General features: G+C 39.7%; 1 protein-coding gene across 1 annotated transcript in view; it reads right to left on the bottom strand.

Annotated features, from left to right (window-relative positions):
• LOC148075292 (leucine-rich repeat and fibronectin type III domain-containing protein 1-like protein) overlaps positions 1-13,058 on the bottom strand; it is a 238,486-nt gene that overhangs the window by 8,388 nt on the left and 217,040 nt on the right. The window contains exons 12-14 of the mRNA XM_087795959.1: positions 9,569-9,752; positions 7,561-7,792; positions 7,225-7,485 (exon numbers count right to left, since the gene is read on the bottom strand). Coding sequence (XP_087652085.1) covers positions 7,367-7,485; positions 7,561-7,792; positions 9,569-9,752 — 535 coding nt within the window. The 3' untranslated portion in view covers positions 7,225-7,366. The remainder of the gene's footprint in view (positions 1-7,224; positions 7,486-7,560; positions 7,793-9,568; positions 9,753-13,058) is intronic.

The following is a 13,058-nucleotide window of genomic DNA, read 5'->3' as shown; positions in this document are numbered from 1 at the left end:
GAAATTTGTGAAAGAATTTGTAGAAATAGAACGTGTGAGAAAGTGTGCGAGTAAGAATGTTGGATAGTGATAAAGGGAAATGTGAGCAGAAGTATGGGAGCAAAAAAAAGGTACTATTGTTGTATTTGTTTGGTGGAGACGACAAAGTGTGATGGAAAATGTTTGCGAGGAACTGGACAGTGTGTGTGTGAGACGGGAACGTGTGTGAGTCAGTTCAAGGCATGTGTGTGAGGGAATTTGTGTGTGAACGCTGGGAATTCTTCAAGTGAGTGAATGTTTGTGGGAGCGAGAGGAAAGGTTTTGGCATTTTGTGTTGCATGATTGCATGTTTGCAAGTGTCAGATATATAGTGAGAAAAGGTGGATATATTAAGAGGAAAGTGTGCGAGATAGTATGTTATAAAATAATATTTTTGTACAGTAGTCATTCAAGTGTTTTGGAAGATATTTCAAGGTAGTGAGAAAATATGTTTTTGTGTGACCGAAATCTGTAAAAGAATTTGTAGAAATAGAACGTGTGAGAAAGTGTGCGAGTAAGAATGTTGGATAGTGATAAAGGGAGATGTGAGCAGAAGTATGGGAGCAAAAAAAAGTACTATTATTGTATTTATTTGGTGGAGACGACAAAGTGTGATGGAAAACGTTTTCGAGGAAGTGCGAGTCAATGGATGATGATTGAAAGTGTGCGTGAAAATATTTTCATGTGTGTGGTTTTGTGATTCATTTCTCGTGTTTGGAGACTAAAGGTTTGTGTGGAAGTTTGTAAGTAAGTAAGTAAGTAATTTGTATTTATAAAGCGCTTTTCCAGACCAGGGTCACAAAGCGCACAAACAATCAAAACAATACTAAATAAAATATGTACTTTAAAGGTCAAGATAACACCAAGACAAACACAGTAGCCTGAACAAATAAAATGTGAGGGTGTGCGTTTGTGTGCGACCAAGACCCGCGAGAAGACGTACGTGTTGCGTGGAATGTGTCTGAGAAAGAGCGCATGAAGGTATGTAAGGAAGTGATTAAAGCTGTTGGGGGGAAAAAAAGGGACTCAAATAGTGTGAGAAAGAGTGTTGGACTGTCATTAATTTCTTTGTTAACCTTCCCTTCGACGGTTTCCACCTGGTCTATGTGAGACTAAAATCAATTACCCCCCCCCTCCTCTTGGTCTAAGAACAATCACAGTGAAGAATTTAACCGCGAGGTCAGCGTCGGCGCCGGCGTCACTGGACTCCCTGACAGCTGTGAGTGCTACTCTTGATCTGCACAGAAACGATATTTCAATTCACACGCAGATAAAAAAAAAAAAAAGAAGAAGCTCATAAATTGTGTGAAGTGGAGAAAATCCCCGGAGCCGAGATAAACACATCAGAGGGGACGGTTGCATCTCGGGCTTGAGAGACGGTCTCGCCGACATCAGACGATAAAGAGAGAGGAGGACGATCAAGTGACCTTCAACTCCAACTACAGAGCGGCAAAAAACGAAAACAAGTCATTAAAAATGATGGGGGAGGGAGATTTGTTTTTTTTTGGGTGGAAAAAACATCAGGGAGATGAAGGAGATGTTTACCTGAGGGGGAGATAAAACACTATAGTCTTTTAAAAAAAAAAGTGTGAGATATTCTGGTTCTCACTATTTGTGTTCGCACATGAACCAACAACACGTTTAGTTTTGGGAATATCAAAACAAGAGCAGAGATGTACGATAGGTCGTCGGCGTACGGTAGGTTTTCGTTTTGTGAGGCCAGAATTAGGTTGTAAACTTTCCACGGAAAGTTGGATCCAATATATAAACTAGTTAGAAGTAAGAATACTTAAAAATGTAGTCTGAAGGTTGCCAAAAATATCCTTATTTTGATTTGTTCTCTTTCATGCAACTATACAATAATGTGAATCCACCCATAAATCAACTGCTTCCTTATTATGCTAACAAAGTTAAACCCGGTCAACAGCTTGAGCGAATAATCAGTCTTATTTATTAAGAGTTGGCCGACAATAGACGTGTCTAAGTGGGAGTTTTGGTGACTCTAGTGCGTGGCTATTCAATAGCATTTTGCACAGGGCCAGATGTTGGGAAGGAAGAATATAAATAGAAAATAGATACACAATGTTATACATCATTTAGCAATAGCAACTGCAAAGTGTCTCGTCAAGTTATACTCCTTGTTGACCTCTTTTGGCGTGAGTAGGAGGTAAAACCTCGAAATGACTGAAACATTAGAATAGAAAAGATTTGCAAAACTTTACTTTTCATAGCATTTACATTTTTGAGAACGTACAGTTGTTCTTCGAACGCATTTTCTTTTGAAAAACAGACATTGTTTGTGTTATGTTATGTTCATATTTAGAGGTTAACGGGCACCGATTTTAAGTGTCTTAAATTGATCTAGGACCTCTATTATACTCATCAGTATGTTTCTTTTTGCTCAAAACTCTCATTTAATAAAGATATTTACATTATAAAATATGCTTAAGCCCCTCCCACTTATGCGCTGTTTTGGCTGAGAAGAAGTCTCGTCCAAGCAACCACGCCCACTCTGCTCTGATTGGTCACTGAAACACGAGATGCATTCAAGGACTCCTGTCAATTTGAAATTCACCCCTGAAACTCCCATTTTATACATTAAAAATAAATAATAAAAATAACTTTTGCTGCTTAATGTTCACATTACAAAAACACCTAAAGGCAGAAGTAACTCTAACCATGTTTACATAAATATTTATTTAATTTCACGATTAACATGTAGGTACTAAACCGATTTAGGGCTTCTAGGGGAGGACGTTGGCACCAGTGTGATGTCAGAATGTATAATTTAAACCGTAATCTCGTTTGGTGAGATTTCAGACGGGAGAAAACTTTATTAAGTAATAACTTTAAAACGTAGCAACGTCATGATGAACGACCTACTGCATTTTGAAGAGGACGACTTCAACATTTACAACATGTGAGTAAGTCAAGAGAGTTGGGTTTTCACATTAGGTGCCCTTTAATGCTCAATGTTCAACAAATGCATTGCAGTTGAGTTATAGTGCAGAAGAAGAAACACAACCAGTTGACTCAATGACACCAACTTGCTACGTCTCTGCTACAGCTTCCCACTGTGGATACATGAGGTCTGTGTTTTGATCGCAAACGCAACAATCCTACTAAACACATCCTGAGCAATCAACAGATTGCCTTTCAAAAGAAACTCAGCCGACAAATATTGTACATGACAGCAATACTGTCTGGTTTGTGTTGCGATTCCACTAGCACAGTGAGTAAAAGCAGATACTATTTTTAATGCCTGCTCTGGTTTCAAGCGAGACAAGCCAGCACTTAAAAGCTGATCGACTGCCAGCCACCCATTGATCAGAGATTGACATCGCAGAAGAGTCATAATCGTGACTCGCAGGGAACAGACCTGCCATTTTTTTGGGGGGGGGGAAAAACTGCAGGAACAATTGACCTGTAGTCAGTCGACGAGGTCTATTTGTGTCTGGTGGCCGATGAAGGCATCCAGTGCCAGTTGGTCAGTGCAAAACCTGACCGAGCAGAAAGTACATCATTGCCTCCGAGTGCTCCATTCTTGTTGTTCTCATTTGTGTCGTGTACGAAATGGGCCGGTGGAAACACAACACCAGTCGAGTAGGGCTTGAACTGTTCAGTCGAAAAGTACCATCGATAAATGTCGTGTCTTTCCTACTTTCGTTGACCATCCACCGTTATCGCCTTCATCCTACTTTCTTCATCCATTATAACATGGATCCCATGTTAAACTATTACAACAATCCAAAAGTTTCCCCCCTTTCCTTACAGCTCTAATTCTGCTGCTGCAAGGAGTTGCAAATGCATCTTCGGTGTTCCTCTTCTGTCAAAAACGTGCCGCTGAGGTGAGGAAGGCAGCCGAGTGAGCGCCAGAGAGCTGAGAGCGTCGCAAGTGAAGTGCGTTTGAAATTGAAATCTAAAACACAGCGCTGCTGAAGTCGACGCCGGCTGATGCTTCGGTAAACCGAGCGAGCCGAGTTCGCGTGACCGGGCGGCGACTCCCTACACTGCTCCTTTACAAATGCACCCCGATGAACACTCACTCACCTGGACGCAAGGTCCGCTCACACACATGGAGTCCTTCACATCGCCTTTGAAATCACTTGTTCTTTTTGAGAAACTACAATCTAACTCATATAAGTCCAGATTATTTTTTAGCCACATGTGTTTCGCTGTTGATTCATTCTTGCACTTGATACTGTGAATATGTGAACACGATGGGTTATAATAATAATAATAATAATAATATTGATGACATAAGCAACAGTGACCCTAAACAGGAAACGTAAAAGCCAAAGATGGTTCTCCTTCTTCTATTGTAATCAAATATAATATCTGTCTAGAGAGACTAAAATAGTCTTTCGTGTGTTCTTTTATTTCCACTTCTGGCTCTAAACAACATCCCAGAGTCTCCTGGAAGAAGCAGTTGGAAGTCAGAATCCGAGAGGCAGTAAACTGGATGTGTTTGCTATTACGAGAGGGAGCACAAAAACAGAGCCTTAGTTGCCAGAAAAAAGCCGAAACCGTTGAAATGTGCTGCCAGTGGTGCAAACATGTTTCTTCGTTGTTGCCTCAAACACCAGGTAAAAGTTCTCATCTCTCACTGTTTATCAGCTCCCACTGGGAGTCTGAAGTTTTCCAACAAGTTGCCAAAAAATATACATTTGTTTTGTTGCAGGATCATTCAAACATACTAAAGGTCCTGCTGGATACTGGTCTGGCTTCAACCCAAGTTGAGATCCTGACTTCTATGATGTCTGGATTGTCTTCTCGTTGGTTGACTGATACGATGAGGCTGAAGTTTATACATCAACACTGTCAAAGATTATATCTCAGTTTTGATTGTGTCTTAGGTCACATTCAGAGGCTCTGTGGCACGATCTCGCTCTGTCACCTCTAGGGGACAGAAATTATTCAAAGGTTGTAGGTTTGAGTCCCGCCATAGTCCTATTATGCTATTTAAAAATATTTTCTCAAACCAAAGTTGTTGTCTGTCCTTGTCTTCCCTACAACCTGACATGAAATCTATTTAAACGTTATTGGTTTTAATTATAACTCATTTTTAATAATAAAAGTGTGTTTGGGTTCTATGATTCAGTTCCTTGTGTTTTTGAGGAAGTGCCGTTACTGTGGATTATAAACCTGAATAAACAATGAGGTGACATTTCTCTGAACTTTATGATGTGTCATTCTTTTTAAAGAGATCTTGGCTATGGACAGTGCACTGAACTTCTAGGGTAGTGCTGCTTTTGAAAGGTTGTTGGTTCGAGTCCAACCAGAATTGGGATATAAACACTCACAATAAGGTGTTTTTTTCAAGCCACATATCTCTTAAGCACACAAGCCTTCTGGTGATCTGATCAAAGGTTATTGGTTTGAGACCCACCAGATTTGAGAGATTATTATCTTTGTGTTATTGTTTAACACAAAACAATTATGCAACAATAAAATCTCCCACGAGCGTAAAATACTAATTACACACAATACACAGATGTCTTGCAATATAAATAAAATGGAATAATTATTATAATCTTTCCTGAGGCACATGGGACTTTTTGGTGAGCTGATAGCAGTTGAAAGGTTGTGGGCTTGAGTCTCACCATATACCATTATGAGAAAATTAAATCTGTGTGCCTTTGATTCCCAGATTGTTTATGTTAATGGTTTCTCCTCATACTCCTCCACTTCTTTGGTAATCTTTATACTGACATTTGCTCGTATTCCCAATGGAAACGAAATTGTCTCTATTATTAGCATTTTTCTTTTTTTATTAAGATCAAGCCCTGCATCTGATCAACATCAGTCCAGGTGAGAGTTTTCACATTACTTGGAAACACTTCTCTAGTTAGGTAATGGGTTAACTTTACTACCTTACTTTTACATAATGGACAGCATATTGGACATTGCAAATTTAAAATAAAACACGCCAAAATCATTTTGCCGTGTTTTATTTGTTTGGCCCATGTTTGATTTATAGTCTTTTTATATCTTTTTAGTCAAAAGTGTTAGCCAAAAAAGTTTTTTAATACTACAAACTCTATAAAAGGACAATGAACCAATTTTTCAACCACAAAGTTGGGCATGACATTTGTTATGATGCTGTTATAAATGCTTCCAGGAAAGCAAAAAGTTGCTGTAAAATATGTTGTACATTTTCGATTTTGTGTTTCTATTTGTACAGAGGGTGATCTGCAAATATTCAATGGTTGCACGTGTGGTGAAAATGTAAAATGTAAAATTCATATTTGTAACTTGTTTTTTTGTATTTAAAAAACATTTGTATTTATAATTATATCATTTTAATTTACAAAACAAGAAAATACATTCTGTGTGTGAAATTACATTTGCATGTGGATCAGCAATTACAAGGATTCTCCATTTGCAAGTCTTGCAATCACACAGTTTCGCTACTTACAAGTGTTTGTACTTATAAGTCTTGTTTTTTCTGAGACAATTGAATCCCAAAATCTGCAAAAAACGAGACTTGTACATCTCCTTGCGATTCACATAACAGCCACTAGATAGCAGCGTTGTAATCAACATTAGCGCAAACTAGTTGCCTTGTTCAGAAATAGATAAACTAGCCATGTTTTGTCAACGAGCAAATCGCCATAGCTTTTGTTTGACGCTTTTGTTCTGAATCAAAACTATCCAATGTTCCGCGATCACAGTCAAGCCATTAGACCCCAAAACTAAGAGTGTGCGTAATGACAGAACATTACGGTAGCAGCGAAGAAGCTTTGAAGAAATCTCCGGGAGAAAACAACTCTAACGAAAGTAAAATGATGATCGTTTTATTCAGGTTTCTACAAATTAAAACGTCTTCGTTTACAAAGCCCTTGATATTTCCGAGACGTCCCTTGACGTCACTAGCCTGAGTTGCTAATGGATAAAATCATCAGCTGTGAACCAGGAGATCAGGGATCGAGCCCCGCCTTGGCATTGACGTTTTTACCTGTTATTTGTTTTATTGCTACAGCTGTAAACGTTTTACAAAAGAATTACATTTGAATATTGAATATTTGCAGATCACCCTCTGTACAGTTACAAATATATATGAGACAATAATACCTCCATAGTCAGGCAGTTACGATCTAGTCCCAAACGTCAAAGATGGTCAACGAGAGAAATATAAGAGAATTTACTTCTCAACTAGTCAAACAAGTCTTATCGACCTCCTACCACCTAACAGCCGTTACTCACCAATGACGAGAGCTGCTCCTCCGTGAAAAGTAGAGTTTGGCTCCAGGCACCAGCAACGAATAAAAAAGGAGGAGGGAGGTGGATTATTGGTTTGGGCTTCAAGATCTGTGGGTTGTGAGAATGACGAAGAGTTCCTTGTGTGTTATTGGGAGATGGCGTCGTCGTCGTGGCCGGGGTTCAAGTCCACGACTGTGGTCCCTCGCAGGGTCGCTGACCCCAATCCGTCCGCTGACGACGACGGCTGGGAGTGCTTGTTAACACCTGAGGAAGGACACACGCCCCAAGGGGGGGTCAGAGAGCCGGGTGGCGACAAGGCCGCGAAGTGGTTCCCGTTACCTGGTCCTGAGTGGGAGGAGGAGGGAGGCAGAGCGAGCACGTTAGCGCCACCGACCACCCCCCCACCTCCTCCACCATTGGTCTGTGAACAGACGTTGGCCTGACGCGCCGCTGCTTTCTGCTTGTAGTGATTGCTGTGCAGCTTGTACTTCATCAGGAGGATGAAGATGAAGACGAGGACCGAGGCCACGATGATCCCGCCGATGATGATGATCATGGTGCCGCCCAGGAACTGGAGGGAAGACGGTTAAAAGTGAACAACAACGGCTGACGGCGGAGCTGGAGAAACATGGTGACGGAGGGACAGGAGTTGACATGAAACATCTGAGACTATTAAAGATACTGTTGACTGTTTACGAAGCAAGACTTGTCGTGCGTTCAACCATAAAAATGTACAGGATGAATCGGAAACACCTCTGTACAGTTCATCGCCTGGTTTCACATTGAAGAACCCACTTTTTTCCGACATTTTCAAGCAGAAAATGGAACCAAATCAATCACATTTTAAAACTATTTTTATTTTAAATAATGAGGTCAGTATTTAAAGGTCAACTAATATGAAAACCTAACTCTCCTGACTGACATGTTTCAAATGTTAAAGTCTTCCTCTCCAAGATACAGTAAGTCCCTCATCATGACCATGTTTTGAACGTATTCCTTAATAAAGTTCTCCTCTGTCTGAAATCTAGGCGAACGAAAGGTTACGGGATTATGGTACAATAATGGGCTTTGCTCCTCTTGCAGTAGCGAAGAACAACCTGATTTTTCTTTATACAACAAGTCCCTTGTAGGTGGAGACTTCCGGGATTGACGACGCTGCGTGACAAAAACCTTGATGCTTGACCAATCACAGCAGAGTGGGCGGGGCTTAAACACATCTTCTAATGTCAATATTTAAATGAAAATAGAGTTTTGTACAAACAGACACATACTCATGATACAATAGAGTCCAAAATCTATTTGAGACACACTTAAATGCACACATTCGTTTCAGAGTAATCTCTCAAAAAAGTCTCTCATAATGACTGTGTTTTGAACTTGAACAACCTAAAGTTCTCCCCTGTCTGAAATTTCGGCGAACGAGAGGTTACAAGAGCGGAGTCCATTATGACGTAATAATGGAATTCACTCCTCCTCCAGCCAACAATACCGTTGGAGGAGAAAACTTTGTGGCCCGTGGTCGCTAACTTAGATGTTTGACCAATCACAGCAGAGTGGTTTTGGTTATGGTAAGTGTTTTCAGTGGGCGGGGCTTAATTACATTTGTAATGTAAATATATCAATGAAAAGAGAGTTTTGTACAAACAGACAATGATGATGCAGTAGAGGTCGAACATCTATTTAAGACCCACTTAAATCAACACATTAGTTGAGATCTAACAAGTCCCTGCATCGGTTTTTATTTATTAGATCGCAATGTGCACCCAAATGAGAGTTTCCACTGATAAAACTTTAAAACAAGTGGTTTTAAATGAGGTCAACCTCATATTATTCTGATCTTTAATACATTACGAAAACCTGTGGGGAAATGAATCACCAGCCTTTTCAAAGGTTGTGAGTCCAACATTAATATGCTCTTTATTTAAGTTTATAAAGCCTAAACTTTGTACTTTGATACTTAGAAGACACGACCTTCTATCGGAGACATCAGTTCTTCACTTCATATGGATTTTACGAATACAAATAAGGACTAGAAAATGGTTACATGGTTTTGAAACCTGCTGAAACAAGATCAAACTCAACTGATATGAATGTAAGGTTGAACAGAGAGCTGTCGTTAACTCTTTACTCTCATACGCCCTCTACTGACAAGACACATATTAAACTATTTAATATTTTACAATCGTAACTAATTAATTGTGTTCACGTTTCTTGGACAAGCCATTACTGACAGACCGAGTGTTTTAAAGTTGCACCTTTTAACATTCCACACTAGTGGTGATAAAAAAAACAAAAAAAACAGTGTCTACGTAAGTACTGCGAAATGGTCATCACGTTCCAAACTCACCTGGTCTCGTATCGAGTGGCATCTTCCATACTCAGACTCGGTGGCGAAAGAAACGCAGCCCACCAGCTTGGTGCCGGTCAGCGTGGTGATCCCGTCGTCGTAGACCGCCAAGACGCACAACTCGTAATCCCTGGAGGACGCCAAGTCGCTCAACAGGAAGTACTTGTGGTTGGCCGGGATCATCCTGGAGGGAGAGGACGACAGAAACAAACGTGGATGAAGGTCAGGTTCTGTGGACAAAGTTTGTTGGACCTCTTAGTATCACAAGGCCATCGAAGGCAATGGGTTCGAGTCCCAACGGGGTTTACAAGGCAATTATGAGGCATCTAACCAAAGGTTTTTTTTCCAAAGGCTCTGGACTTTTGGAGGTCGTGAAACCATTCAAAAGTTGTCGGTTGAAGTCTCAGTAGACTCGACTTGACTGATATATAAGGAGAAAAAATATTTTAAATTCAATATGAACTTGTTTTCTTCCATAAATTCCGAAGACCTGGTTCTGTGGCACACTATTTCTACGGAGACAGCTTTACTGAAGGTGTCCAGTGACATCATGATGTCGGCTGACTCTGGTAAATTCACTGTTCTGGTTCTCTTGGATCTGTCCTCAGCCTTTGACACAGTTGATCACCAGATCCTGCTGAGAAGACTGAGGGATGAAGAGTGACTGTCTGGGTCTGTGTTAGAATGGTTCTCATCTTACCTTTCTGGGCGCAATTTTAGTGTATCTGCCAATCAAATGAGTGAATTGGCAGATCTGATGTGTGAAGTCCCTCAAGGTTCTGTTCTGGGTCCTTTGTTGTTTTTGCTGTACTTGATTCCCCTCGGTAAAATCATTCAGAGATTTCCCGATGTTTCTTATCACATTTTTGCTGATGACATCCAGCTCTACTGCTCTTTTGATCCAACTGAGCCCCAGAGGCTGAACAGCTTAGTTAATTGTTTGCTAGAAATCAAACAATGGCTGAGTGAAAACACTCTGCAGCTAAATGTGGACAAAACTGAAACTCTGGTGATTGCTCCTGATGATAAGGTTCCAGGGTTGAGTCAGTACTTGGGTGACTTAGGTCAGTCTGTCAAACTGAGCCTGAGAAACCTGGGTGTTATATTTGATAAAGACATGTCTCTTGTTCGACACTGCAGAAAACTGACCAGAAACCGTTTCCTTTGTTTTTATTTGTTCAGGCTTCTCCTTGATTTTCTGGAACTCCTGTTGTGTTATCAGTTGTATCTTGACCTTTAAAGTATATACTTTATTGAATATTGTTTTGATTGTTTAAGCGCTTTGTGACCCTGGTCTAGAAAAGCGCTATACAAATAAAAATGACTTACTTACTTACTTACACTGGGACTTTAGGCCAGCGTCAGTAGATTTTTGTTGAGTGAACTCCAAAGACTTCATAGAACGGCTGCCTCGTGATGAAGCTTCATGAAGCCTCGTGTTCAGAGCTCAGTATTATTATAGTATTATAGTTTTTATGTAAGGGAAAATATTACGCCCATAGGACGCCATCTAATGGGCTCAGAGAATAAGATCCTTGTTTCACAAAGTTTAAATAAATGTGACTATTGTGTTGAAGTCCTTGCATACATTATAGTGTTAAGTGTTATATTATTATATAAAACAAGTGTAATAAACATGTCATTTCCTTTAATATATTTCCCTCTTTAGCAGTTACACACACATCACAGACACACACAAAATGCCACTGCTCGCCTGTGCGAACATTGTGTTCGTGCTCTGCTGCAGATCATCTGCGGAAGTCAATTCGAGACAATTTTCTGGTCGAGGAAAGAGCAAAGTGCTTCGCTGATGATACAGATGTTTGAAGCCGACGCGGCAAATTGAGGACGAGTTCGAAGAACAAAAGGAAGGAACGAGTGCAGAGCAAACACGGGGAGTCGTGGCAAGAATCAAAGCCGACGCAGACGGAGGTGAGACGTGGAGGTGGCGTGAGGCGGAAGTCGAGCGAAAGCAATCAGTCGAGCGGGAAGAAAGGAAGGAGACAAGGTGAGGCAGGAAACCAGGAGGTGAGGGTGAGGAAGACGGGTGATATCACACTGGGGGGGGGGGGGTGATGACATGTGGAAACATCTGAAGATAAAAGCTTCACACCAACGAGGAGCAACTATTGTCCCTGAGTTTTCGAGCTTTTGATGAAGATATGTGCAAAATAAATCATCATAAAGTCATATATATATATTTTTTTATGTATCTTAGCAAACCAACATTTTATTCTATCTGTTTAAATTCAATTCTTAGATATTTGCCCTTTGCATTAAGTTTTTATTTATCTATTTCAACTTAAAAACGTATGATTTTATGATATTTGTCTTTTTTATGATGTATTCATATTCTTTTTCTTTCTTTATAAAACTGCATTTTTGAAACAAGGACGTGTCTAGATGTGAATGGAAACCTGTAAATATTTGTACATTTATAGTTGCAGAATTTTAATATTTAGTTCATGAATTAATCATCAAACTATTTTTTTCCGTTTTAATATAGAGTCAGAATATCTTTCTTGACGATTCTCGTCGAATACTTTTCACTTGGGTATTCCTGATGATTGCATATATATGATAATTCAATATTTTATTTATATTTTTATATACATTTCTAGAAAATAGGTATTGTGAAGTATTTATTGTATTTTGAAACAATTCTTCTTTGGGGGGAATTTACAAATTGTTCTACCTTTTATATTCCAGCTAAAACACTGACATTTGTATTTTCCACATATATATATTTCCTGTTGAGTCACAATTCTTGTTCTCATCTTGTACTTTCCATTTAATTCAACTCCTCCATTTTCTTTTTATTATTCTTTTTCTTTCTGCTTTACTGTAACCAACCCTTAAAATGAAATATAATAATAAATATTGCATATATACTTGATTACTTTTCTTCCACTTGTTGAATTCTTTCTCGTGCATAACCTTGAATATATATATATATATATTCATATATACTGTATACAGTTTATCTATCCATCCATCCATCCATCCATCCATCCATCTATTCATCCATCCATCCTCTCTCTCTTTCTTGCTCCTTCCCTCCATCCATCCATCCATCCATCCATCCATCCATCCATCCATCCATCCATCCATCCATCCATCCATCCATCCATCCATCCATCCTCTCTCTCTTTCTTGCTCCTTCCCTCCATCCATCCATCCATCCATCCATCCATCCATCCATCCATCCATCCATCCATCCATCCATCCATCCATCCATCCATCCATCCATCCATCCATCCATCCATCCATCCATCCATCCATCCATCCATCCATCCATCCATCCATCCATCCATCCATCCATCCATCCATCCATCCATCCATCCATCCAACCATCCATCCATCCTTCTTGTTCTCATCTTGTACTTTCCATTTAATTCAACTCCTCCATTTTCTTTTTATTATTCTTTCTGCTTTACTGTAACCAACCCTTAAAATGAAATATAATAATAAATATTGCATATATACTTGA

Source organism: Callionymus lyra, chromosome 7 (genome assembly GCF_982586985.1).
Source record: "Callionymus lyra chromosome 7, fCalLyr1.hap1.1, whole genome shotgun sequence".
Lineage (NCBI taxonomy): Eukaryota > Metazoa > Chordata > Actinopteri > Syngnathiformes > Callionymidae > Callionymus > Callionymus lyra.
The sequence above is the reverse complement of the archived record's forward strand: the minus strand, read 5'-3'. Positions and strand labels throughout refer to the sequence as shown.